This window comes from Ixodes scapularis, unplaced genomic scaffold (genome assembly GCF_016920785.2).
Source record: "Ixodes scapularis isolate PalLabHiFi unplaced genomic scaffold, ASM1692078v2 PGA_scaffold6__148_contigs__length_123643588, whole genome shotgun sequence".
In the NCBI taxonomy this organism is placed as follows: Eukaryota; Metazoa; Arthropoda; class Arachnida; order Ixodida; family Ixodidae; genus Ixodes; species Ixodes scapularis.
In genome coordinates, this window is record NW_024609881.1 from 1852471 (window position 1) to 1864981 (window position 12511).

The 12511-nt window shown below is 45.7% G+C and overlaps 1 protein-coding gene across 1 annotated transcript; it reads right to left on the bottom strand.

Annotated features, from left to right (window-relative positions):
• Positions 1 to 2457: 2457 nt before the first annotated feature.
• LOC120841836 (zinc finger protein 525-like) lies at positions 2458 to 5532 on the bottom strand. Its single transcript, XM_040212833.3, has 3 exons — positions 5373 to 5532; positions 2898 to 3503; positions 2458 to 2561 (listed from the first exon to the last, which is right to left on the bottom strand). The coding sequence occupies exons 1-3, from the start codon at positions 5530 to 5532 to the stop codon at positions 2458 to 2460; spliced, it is 870 nt and encodes a 289-aa protein (XP_040068767.1).
• Positions 5533 to 12511: the final 6979 nt, after the last annotated feature.

A 12511-nucleotide genomic window follows, 5' to 3' on the forward strand; every position in this document is an offset into this window, starting at 1 on the left:
AACAGAAAGCATAGAATACTGTCCGAGGACATATGTAGCTTGCAAGGAATCCGGCAAGGCGAGAGCGGCTGCAATGTCTTTGAGCTCCATCGCTTTCCACATGACCCCTGTCTCTGGTGGCAGTGGATTGCGTCCGTAAACCGAAAAGGCGTTTCCTCAACGCCATCCTCTCGACTTCGCTTGGAACAATTCGTGAATGGAGCGCGCACCGAACGCTGTACCGCCGATGAACATAGGGTACGCTCGCAATGTGCATGCGAGTTTTCTCATGATAACTGCTGTTTCAGCTTGTAAAATTTCGTAACTGAATTTATCTTAGTAGTGATAATTTGCAGTGGTGACTGACTCGATTTTATCATCTACAACACTTAGTTGAAGGCTCATATCCGCCGCCGGGTGAGGCTGAAAATTGTTGAAAACGTGGTTCTATTAATTTTTTTTTAATCGCGATCTCCTGCGCGATACTAAAAAGCCGGCAAAAGCACTCCTTGAAGTGCCGCTGGTGGGTTGTTTCCGTTGACTAAGGCGCTTTGAGGTGCTTGATAGTCGCTGCAGGGAACGTGTCGTGTGTTGCGATCTGCGTTTTCGAGCCCAGTGTGCACGTTTCTTTGTTTGAGTCATGGCATCCGCCAGTGTGGCGACGGAGGGAACAGCGGCAGCGAACGTGCCAGCTATAGAAATTGGAGGTGAGTACCCAAAATATTCCATCAAATAGTAAAATAATTCCCGGCTGCTTCGAGGCTTTCTGCGGTTCGATAAAAGTACATCTAGAGCGTCTTCGTCGTTCATTCACAAGGAAATATAAGAACAGGGACACGAAGATAAAAACAGCACAGCAAGACGATATGTAGCAGCTCCGGGCGTTTTCAAAGTTAATTGAGGTTCCCGTTTCGTGTATCGCTTGTTGATTACAACTAAAAGCGGCTACGTTGAAATAGGCCCATTGCAAGCAAAAATGTATAAATGGTTCATCATTTCCAGTCATGCGGAAGGCAATGGAGCTTAAAAACATTCCAGAAATACTTGCCTTGCCGGATTCCATGCAAGCTACATAGGTCCTCGGACAGTATTCGACGCTTTCTGTCGTTATTCGTGCACCCTATCACCCAGCAATGGTGTCCCGATGACCGGGGGACTGTCACCATCGAAGACCATGGCTCTAATTAAGTTTGGGAGTTTGAAACGTAGAAGAAAGCGCGAACGAAGTTGGGGCACTGCAGACGCCCAACACTGGCCAAGCCTCTTATCCGGGACTTCCCCTCTTTCTACACAATAAGAAAGGAGGAAAGCGCCGGTAGCCCTTTCCCCTTTCTCTCTCGCTCTCAAAATGGCGCTACCCACGATAAAACGGTCTATATGAAATACACCAGTATACTAAACTTCAGCACCAGAGAAATACACCACTATACTAAACTTCAGCACGATAAATGAAAAATAAAAAAGGTAATGACCCTCGTTTCTCTTTAAACACTGTTTTCGATAATGGCGGATCAGACTGGTATTACGAGAAAAGGATGGGGGGCACTAATTGCACTTAAATGGCTTTTCACCTGTATGTGTTTGATTATGGCTTTGCAGAGAGAAATTTCCAGCAAAGGCTAAGGTAGTCACTGAATGGGTTCCCAAGTAACGCATTCCTTTTCTTTTTGCGTTTTGCCGACAACATATTCACTCTAGCCGATCATGTTTTGGCTTGGCGAACATCACTAGACGGTAGCGATCACGTGACACAAGCACCGCCAGACTCACCTCCATCAGCGCTTCAAGCAGCTCTAATTGCCACCATCTTGGGTCCAGCAAAAACTGCACACCCGAACGTTCTGCTGCTCATCGAACGCACATTTACGCGCCGTCGTTTCCATGCGGTTATCGACGTCAAAAGCAAGGAGGTCGTGTACTTAGTGGCACAATGCCTGCTTGTTGCGCTTTTAGGTGCAGCAGCAGGTTGGAGCATGGAAGGAGACTCTTCCGGATCCCGTCTGCAAAGAACGCAACTGCAAGACAGAGGAAGAAGGCTTGGCTGACCAAAGTAAAACGGAAAGATTTCGAGCCCACTGCAAGCAAGCTTTGTGAGGTGAGTGCCGATTACACCTGGTTCATTCCGCGTATCGTGGGATGAACCAGCTCTTTCAACACGCTCCAATGCATGTCACTATTGTTTTCATAACCCCGTCGACGCGTGGGCCCAAGATGGTGGCACCAAAGTTTCGGTTTCAGCGCCGCGCTGCAGTTCTAGAATGAACCTTCGGAGTTTTGTTACTCTGGGAACCTATACGGTGACTCTAGGCTAGGGGACACTGCTTGCACTTAAATGACTTTTCACCTGTGTGCATTCGATTATGGCTTCAAAGGAAATTTTGAGAAAAGGCTTGGGAGCACTGCTTGCACTTCACTTGTGTGTGTTCAGTTGTGTAGATCGGATCGCTAAACTCAGCAATGGCTTGGGGGGCACTGCTTTCACTTAAATGGATTTTCGCCAGTGTGCATTCGATTATGCTTTGTCAGATAGGAATTTCGAGCAAAGGCTTTGGGGCACTGCTTGCACTTAAATGGCTTTTCACCTGTGTGCATTCAATTATGCCTTGTCAGATAGGAATTTCGAGAAAAGGCTTTGGGGCACTGCTTGCACTTAAATGGCTTTTCACCTGTGTGTGTTCGGTTGTGGTAGATCAAAATGCTACTCTGAGAAAAGGCTTGGGGGCAAAGCTTACACTCGAATGGCTTTTCACCAGTGTGTGTTCGAGCATGCTTTGTCAGAGAAGAGTGTTGTGTAAAGGCTTTGGGGCACTGCTTGCACTTAAATGGTTTTTCACCAATGTGAATTCGATTATGGCTTTGCAGATAGGAATTCAGAGCAAATGTTTTGTGGCACTTCATGCACTTAAATGGCTTTTCACCACTGTGCAAATGATTATGGCTTCTAAGATGGGAATTCCTAGCAAAGGCTTGAGGGCACCACTTGCACTTGAATGGCTTTTCACCAGTGTGCATTCGATTATGATTTCTCAGAGTGGAATTTTCAGCAAATGTTTGGGGACACTGCTTGTACTTAAATGGCTTTTCACCTGTGTGCGTTCGATTATGGCTTTGCAGAGAATAATTGTGAGAAAAGGCTTTGGGACACAGCGTGCACTTAAATGGCTTTTCACCTCTATGTGTTCCACTGTGATAGATCAAATTTTTACTCTGAGCAAATGCTTTGGGGCATTTCATGCACTTAAATGGCTTTTCACCAGTGTGTGCTTGATTATGGCAGGTCAGAAGGGAATTATAAGCAAACTCTTGTGAGCAAAGCTTGCACTTAAATGGCTTTTCACTCTTGGACTTTTGAGTGCTGCCGAGCACTTGGGACTTAGAGCCAGACATGGGAGGATGCTGACACTTGGATTGTTCATCACCATGGGCAGCCAGGTGGCTCACAATTGCACGTTGATCTCTGGTTACAGAGCTGCAGGAACAGCATCCAAACCAGATGTCATTGGCCAACAATGTGGCTCCATCACCTAGAAAAAAAGACGTGTGTCAATATGTATAGTGACACACGTGGAAAGGACAACCAAAATAGCAACTTAGTTTGGCAAAAGAGCAGTCATTAATGCAATGTTGCCACAGCTGTACAGTTTAATATGCTGTGCTTTGGAATGCAGTTCACAGAAGCACTCAAATGCAAATGGCACTATTAAGGGGAGTCCCCAGTGTTGAAAAGTGAAAATCCTAGAAAAAATTTTTATACATTTTTTATATTGGTTTGTAATCCCACTTTACAAATCTTCCCGCTTTGGAAAGCATTCCTGTCTTCTCAGAATTTTCTTCTCTTTCTTTTGTCACAAGAAAATTCTAGTCTTGAAAAGTTAAAATCTGGATCTGAATACATCCGGGGGCTGGATACCTCATTATTCAAAATGGGAAAAAACAAAAATTCTGGAGATAGTTAATATGAGTTTTTCCGATATGGCTGTGACTGTTCCAACTATGGCGGATCAGATTGAGTCTTTCTTGAAGTTATCAGTAAAGGAATTTCAACATGTGATGCAGTCATGTCTCACTATTATAAACACAATGCTATAGACACAATTTTGGGGGACCGATTCCTCCCCATGCTCCGTCTTGTGAATATTAAAAAACCCGCAGTCCAGACTATGAACAGCTAGTTTTGGGAACAAGCTGGGTAAATACATGCAAGTTTGTCTCATTATTACGGACACAAGAGGGTCCTCTAATAAAAGAAAAGAGCTTAGTTAAGACTTTAACTTACAGAGCTCACCGAGAGTTTCAGTAGTGTTGGCTGTTCATTGCGCTTCCTTCGAAAGGCATAAGACCTTGGCGTTGAACAATGGTTCGATTTATCAGGGCTTTCCAGCCAAGTGGGTAACCTTCCCTTCTCTCCTTATGTTACAATGTTCAAGTTTTTCATGTGCGATCACTTTTCTAGCTCGTCTGGCCTTTTCGTCTATGCCCGTTTAGAGGAGCCATGTTTTGGTCGAAAATAAGTCCGGTAACCGCAGGCACACCTTGGCAAGGCGATTATTCTAGAGGGAGCACTTTGCTGGCTCACGCCAGGACAGGAGTCTTAAGATACAGATACAGGACAGCAAAAACACGAACAGGGTTAGATTTGAAGATTCAGATAAAATATGCGCTATATGTAAAAAAGAGGGAAACATTTGAACTTTTGTTTCTAATATGTAAGGAGCTTATTGCTGCTATTTCGAAAGGTGTGACATACAAACCGGGTGCGCTACGTTTCGCTGGAGAAGATGGAATTGTGGATTACAATGAAGTAGATGCAACAAATAGAAGATTAGTGTGCTGGTGAAAATTATCTGGGAAAAACTGAATGAAAAACAACTAAGTAGCACACCCGGGGGACAGGAAGAAAATTGGGACTCCCTCCCTTGTGTCTCTGGAGCAAGGTCTCAACCCTGTGCCCCAGTGGGTCTGGTGTTGGGGCGATGCCGACAGAAAATGGGCGACTCCCTCGACGGGAGAAAAAGGAGGGGGATGCGTGTTTTGTGTTTTTTTACCCCATCCCTTAAAGGGATTTTCCGGTTGAAACCTGAAGTACTTCAGTTTTGCACTCATTAGTCGAGGGAGCTTTCATATAGACAAACGTCACTTTTGTTTTGATATACAGCCAAACCTCGTTATATCAAACAGTGCGAGGACCGTGAAATAATTCAATATAACAAAAATTCTATATACAAAATCTCACCAAAAACGCGTCAAAGTGCAGCGCGATTTAATCACTAAAAAGCTTGCAGCAAAAATGACTACTCACGTGAAGCGTTAAAATGAACTATTTATTTCGGCGAAAAAAATGCCGCAGCGTAGATTGCTTCTTGGAGTCGACCGCATGCATTATTATGGCCCACTCCACGGTCTCCAAGAAGTCCACAAGCGCCATACCATTACCGTTGGAATTGCGCTGCAGTAGCGGCATAAAAGCGTCAAAGTAGCCACAGCTTCGCCCAAGTCGGCGACGTTTTGTGCTTGGTGGATGAACATTAAGTCCTTTGCTTTCTGTTGAAGCATCGGCCCCGACACCGGAATGTTCCGAGCCCTTGCCTCCATAAACCTTTTCTGAAGTAATCTTTCCACCTTTTTGAAAACCGGTGTCCGAACACAATGAACGCCGGAGTGCATGCTTCGTTCAGCCTTCGATTTGATGTCACTTTTCGTCTTCAGCAGCACGCTGAAATTTTTTCGCGGTATGTTGTACGCTTCGGCAACGCTGGACTTCTTTTCTCCTTTTCCAACGTGGCAGATGATTTCAAGCTTCGTCGCAAATGCCAGCGGCGTACGTTTCTTTACGTTTTGTTGCCATCAGTAGGCCATATGCGGTTGACACAATGTCGGAAGGATTAACGCGGAGGAACGAAACTGCGGGAAATACGCACAGCGCATGAAAAGAGCGATACTGGCGAAGCATGCTGGCGATACGATTGAGCTGACTGGGCGACTGAGCCCGTATGCCGCCGAGTCTGGATGGCGCTCCTGGCACCATAGGCATAAAGCTTTACGCAGGCATTCACTTGTAAAATTCGCTAACGCCTGCTGCATCCTCTGATGTGTTGCGGGAAAGCCTGCTGCCTGTCTCCGGAGCGCACGCTTTTCAGCGGTGCGGAGTTCGATATATTAATTTTTAAGCCGACAGAGTTTGGTACAAAAAATTTAAAATGCATGTAATTCTTATGACACTTCGACAACGATTCGATATAAGCAATAATTCCATATATCTGTGTTCCATATAATAAGGTTTGACTGTATCATCTCCCCTTATTAATTAAACCTGTTATGAGCGTATATACAAAAATGCACCCCCAATTTCGCCAGTGTCGATGGCCGATATCCGTAGCTGCTGCGAAACATCACAAAACGCAAAGGCTTGTCAGATGGTCGGGATAACAAACGTTGGTCGATGGATGTCTTGTATTTTGTTTAAAATTATATAGTCTTCTAGACTGTACCCTACTGAAATATGTTCCAATGCAGTTCCCAAGCGCGTGCAAAAAAATCTCACGCTTTTTAGCAGGATATTACTTGAAAACAGTCGTAAGCATTGAGCAAACGTATGCCGTTTCGCACAAACACAACTCCGACGACCACCAATCGAACTAGAGGCGCTTGCAAAGCAAAGGATGCAGATTTTGCCTCTGAAGCGGCACCTAGGTTCACAAAGCGGCATCTGGGTACACATCGGCAGATCCACTGGATCGGTGATGAGGCTGCGGGTCGTTCCCTCAGAGACGATGTCCGCGGGTCGAAGGCAAACGGCAAATCATTCAAATGCATGTTGTCACTTGACTTGAACGAGCTTGGTGAATCGTAGCCACGCTCCATTTTCACACACGAGTCAAATAGAATCTGGCTGCACGCGTGCTAAATACAACTTTTGGCATCGCTTCCAGATGGCCTAGCTGTTGGTTTCGGTTTCGCTGAATAATCAAACCGATTGATCCGATTTGGGCGAAGAGTGGGTGGACGTGTTCAAATAACGTTGGCACAGCCTCGCACCTCAGTTTACGAGCCTTCTGTCCGCTTAGAGCTCGGCTCATCACTCGTTTTTTTTTTTGAGATGATTGCTGCATAAGCGGGATCTCGATCTTGATGGGAACCCGGTCCCTACGCACGGCGACGATCCATTTTGCTCGTCATTGCACGTCTTGCGGAAAAGTGTTGAATGTCACATCTCGGCTCGCATGTGCTGTTCGGTGGTTGAGGCACCCAACCACGCTACAAAAATCTCACCCACCCACAAAACAAGTCGAGCGCAACAACAAAAACGAAGCACACTGTGGCGTTCGCTTGCAGGCCAACAACAAGACAGAAATCATGATATTAAGATCCTGAGACTGTGATTGAAATTTCAAAGAAAAAGTGCAAGAAAACAAAAAAAGGGGACAGGACAAACGTCTCAAACTCAGCTCCGTTTGTCCTATCCCCTTTTTCTGTATTCTTGCACTTTTTCTTTCAAATTTCATTCCCAGTCTCAGGATTTTAATATCATGATCAACATACATCAGCTTACCTGCACCATTACAATTTTTTCGAGACAGAAATGATTGCGTTGCGTTGTGCGACGTCAGAGGTCCAATGTTGCCAACGAAAGCAGCGTTTATGCTAGGATGCGACTGGAGCAGTAGAAATTCGATTACCCATGCAGATGGGAATATAAAACTCAGATATTGCACTTACAACGCGTCTCGAGGCAAGAACAATGATATCCAATTGTTCTCTCAAATACAAAATTCGACCAAACAATCTCTCTAAAGGTCATCCCAGCAATCACCCCCTTCCCCCAGCCCAGTGATATTGACAGAAATGCATTGGCTTAAAAGGGGCAGAATCACATTTTTGTATGTTTTTACGCTAGGTGGCACAAGCTAATGCCTGTTACAAGGGGTACAACCATTAACATCTATCCTTCCACCCATCCATATTTTGACCAAACATGTAAATATTGTATTTTTATATAATTAAACAAAGGCGAAACTTCCTCGACCTAAGAGTACTTCCGGCTGGACTGCACTTTGTGTTTCAATTACCAAAAAAGAGCAGAGTGTCTCTGAAGCTTTTCTTTCTGTAGAATCCAAAAGGGTGTGTCAAAACGATATACCATAGATCAATGAGTGTACCTAGACCATATGAGGCCAACAATAAGCAGAGTTGCCCATTGGGCCTCTGTGCTGAAAGTTATGTGTCCCCTTGCGACAGTACATTGGAAACCCAGCCATTTACACGGGAGAGACTCAACAAAGTTGGAAACAAATCAACTGAGGCCATTGTAATAATGTTGTTAATGGGAAGTGAGTGCGTGCACCAGCTCACGTCGCTTCAATAACTGCCTAAGTGTCGTGACAGTTCAAACTGGTCAAATGCTACCACCAGCAACTCGGTGGGCATTCGGCGGGTTGGCTGTTTGTCAAGCAACTTTGCGCCCTGATGTGATCTCTGTTTTTAAGAATGTAGATCCATTCTTGTACTGCCAAATTGTCCTGATGCTTCTTTTGCCATGTCTTTTTGCCCAGTTTTTAGCTGTTCAAGCAGGCAATATGCGCGTGTTCATAAGTGCTCTTCGACGTGGACTTACGAACTAGCAATATGCTAGTTCTCAAGTTGTCTTCGACGATCGTGCATGAAGATTATTGACTCCCTGCTCGCTCAAGTGCACTGTGCTGCCGAAGGTGGCATTCACTGGAGGCCAGAGTTCAGTCAGTTCCTGCTCAGCGCGAGCTTATGATTAGCTTTCACAACGCTTCCACAACAGGCATTGCACTCCACCAAGATCGTAGTTCTTCTCAGAAAAGAAGTGGGGGCTCGTTCTGACGCCTGCTTTCGTCGTGGTCTCTTTTCTCTCTCTTTTCTCAAACTCGCTTTTTGGCCGGCAACTTTATGGACGTGTATTATTATTCACAAGAAATGTTTGATATCTGCAAAGGCAAAGCAGTAAAACAGCAGTAGCATCTTACCTGACTGATTGAAACTGCTATTTTAAATTAGGCCTGTCGTACGTCTGGCGATATTGCAATAAACCATTTGCTATATTACCGAAGCATCAAGGAGACTGAAGGGATTTGTGGTCCACGTGCCACACGCGCACGCCTTTCCCGTATAAAAGTTTCGAAGTAAATAATCAAAATAAAACGTTGACGAACGTGCGTGCAAGATACAATTTGTTTTAGCTTTTTGCTTTAGAAAATTTACTACTGCTAAGGCCAGCACGTACGGCGCGTGGAACACCGATCCCTGCATTCTCCTTGATGCTTGAATAATATAGCAAAAGGTCTATACAAACTTCGGAAAACGCGATGGCCACGCAGTTGATTGCAGGGGTTGCCATCATGCTCGAGCCGGTAGTTCGGTTTCGCCGTAGACATGTGTAAATGTCTACGGCGAAAGAATGTGAACAAAAGCATTTTGCTTTAACAAATCAAATTATTATTATTGTATTATTAGATGTCTAAAAATAGTCAGCAACTCTTCATGCACGACACCTATGGCAGCATATGCCTCAAACTAAAATGTATATTTATTTATACTTTTCGTTGTCTGAACGTTCGAAAGCGGCAGACAAATTACTCTTTCAATCAATCTTTATATTCCAGCCTCTCTACTCACTGAAGAGTCAGGTGTGTGCAACCTACATATAAAAATAAAGCGAGGATTCCTTGTGTTTGTGTGAAATCGACACATATTCAAAGCGACTGGCCACAATTGAGTCCAGTGCTACGCTCGACGGCCACAGCCTGCGGAGTTTTTTATTTCGTGGAGATCCTTTCAATCAAAGCCATGCAGTCAACCGCAAAGCACTATGGCATCTTCCTAATCACCGGGCATGCGGAACACCACAAAACGCCGATTAAATTACAAAACACAAAACTTTACCAAGATGTTGCCTCTTAAAAGCATGCAACGAGTACCCAAATAGGAAAGGATTTTCGAACCCTGTCAAGGTGGCCAGAAGTGCACGGAATACAACTTCTAGGAACTTAACAATTAACTTGCCCAACATTCACTCAGCACTGCCATGAACTTCCTTTAAAATTCGTAGTTTGTTGCTTTTGCCTTCTCCAAGCCCAACACTTTTCACCATGCACACCTTTTTCTGGGATTTGAACTTCCTGTACAGACGCTTTACACACGTGCCAAATTACAACCGCCATTGCCGACCTTCTCCTGTCTTACCGAGATAGCAAGCCACTGAAGAGGGCTTTGGCAAGCCTCCACAAAAACATATGCTGGGGAGAAGGACACAGTAGAATCTGAAATGGCAACAACCTGCCCTGCTGTGGTAGGGATGGACGCAAGTGATAAAAATAAGAGGGAACAAAAACTGAAGGTTGGTTATGGCAGCGTCCATGCACAGCTGCTTTAAAGCATCTATAGGCCAGGAGCCAGAGTTGCGCGTTAAGCCGTCTTGAAATCCTAAGTGATGCGGCAAAGCCGCTTCTCGCATGTGTAGGAGCCGTGCTCTGTCGATTGCGGCCGGGCACGTCACTGAATTCCGCAGATAGAGGCGCCGCGCATGCCGCCGCGTTTGGAAAACAGGGAAATAGGAGGCAAAAGCAGGGTAACAAACACTGGCGCACGTGCGCAAAAACGGCGAACCGACTTTCGTGCATGGCGCAGGATTCTTTGCTCCTCACACGATTGATCTCAGTGAATAGCGGCGCAGAGGCACATGAAAAACAGACGCGCAACTATGGCTACCCATAAGGGAACTCTATTTGGACCCTACTGAGGACGCCTCTCTGGTGGAGGATCTCAGAATTAGCACGAACCCTAGCAGTTTGGGATCAGCTGTACAACAGCTGCACTAGACTACGACCGGCTGTAGTCGAGCCACCGCCACTATTCTACGTTTAATAAATAGGTGGAAACAATAAACTTACTGTGACCTGAAGACTGATTCGGTTCCATACGAAGTGTTGGATGGGGTCAGGCTCCAAAGACACCAGCCAAACGTCGTCTCACAGAAGCCAAGCCATTTCCCACGAGGCTCCCGTAACTGTAATTGTGTTGCACGTTTAGTCAGTGGGAGGTTAGTGAGCCCCAATCGGTGTCTGTCGTCTCTACTGTAAATAATAAATTCTGCCAGCAAAGTACGACCGCTAGCCCGGGGTCCTTAACGTGCATCGGGCAGTGGCGACACACGACCGGACGCCGGTACGATGCTCATAAAGATCGAAACTGGCAGGGGCAGGGATTAAACCCTGAATCCCCGAGTTCAGCAGCACGAGCTTTCATCCACGTTATCTGAGCTGCGGCGCGTTAACACGTCTGGTCGCCGGCCCACCTCCACTCTTCTAACCGAGTTCAGAGCTGAGAATGAGGAATATTTCCTGCCAAGCTGAAGGCAAGCTGCAAACACACAAAGAAGGCAGGCCTAGAACTCGCTGAAAAGTAAAAACATACATAACCTTCAGAGTAACGTCAGCCACGGTGAGTTTTAACGCAATGTCCGCTGTCAAACTAGGTTAACCAGCTGTCGGATCGTCCCTGCAAATGTTTCGAGAGCTGCTAAACCCTTTCCACGGTGCAAGCATTTAGTTTACAATGGAGTGACATATACTTTGATACTCGAGTACCCAATATTTACGAGACCTAAACGCTGCTCCTATACTTGGTGCCAACTATTTCGTGCTACATTGTGCAGCCTAGTGCAGCTTCCACAGTGCAGCAGGCATGCACTGTGGAAGCTGCGCGAGGATCAATAACGTAGCTCAACGTAAAATACTGTAAACGACAAGATTTTCGAGGGCTCAAATTTTCATGAATCGGGCCAAAGTTGAAAAATTAAAATTATTCGCAGGTTCTAATTTCCGCGAATCCAGACTGACACCAGACCCCCCACCCCCCTTCCGGCCCAGTTGTCTTTCCATCTTTCTAGGATTCTGCGGCTTCAGTCAATCAGTCAAAATCTAGGAAAGGGAAGACGGCGGTAGGTTGTGTGACTAATGGTCCGGAAGTCACTGCCGTTACCCACAGCTTCGAGACTCCGACAAAGGCAGGGTTAGTGTTCACATCGGTTTTCTTCGATGTGAACCTTTCTCGAGTTCACTTTTTGAGGTCACACACTCTGCATGAAATGACAACCGCCAAGGACAATGGGGTCAAACCAGTGTGTGTAAATAAGTTAAGGGTCCAAACTAACCGGGTCACACACCCCTTAACCTTTCTTGGGTTCACTTTTCGAGGTCACACATTCTGCATGGAAGGCCAGCGACAAAGGGCAATGGGGCTCAACAATTATACATAAACCGACCCAAAGTAGGTTTACGGGCCAATCAAACTTAGCTGCGTACCGTGGTCGTCGACGCCAGCACGCTCTGTGTCAGTGCAATACGTTTTCTTGTGCCCGTCAATCTGCTGTCCCGCGATGTCCTTACTAGGTTACTTCAAGCCAGTGGTCGAGAATGCAGAAGATCATCATATGCCGGGACTGCCTGACCCACAGGAGTGCAAGACCACACGTAATAAGCATTCTTTTACGTCGGCCAATCAAAGTGTT

Coding starts and splice junctions, on each gene's coding strand:
- LOC120841836 (XM_040212833.3), bottom strand. CDS start 5,532: ATGCTTCAACAGAAAGCAAAGGACTTAATGTTCATCCACCAAGCACAA. Junction 3,504..5,372: donor GACTTCTTGGAGACCGTGGA/GTGGGCCATAAT, acceptor CTTTTTTTCTAG/GTGATGGAGCCACATTGTTG. Junction 2,562..2,897: donor CCATAATCATTTGCACAGTG/GTGAAAAGCCAT, acceptor GAATGCACACAG/GTGAAAAGCCATTTAAGTGC.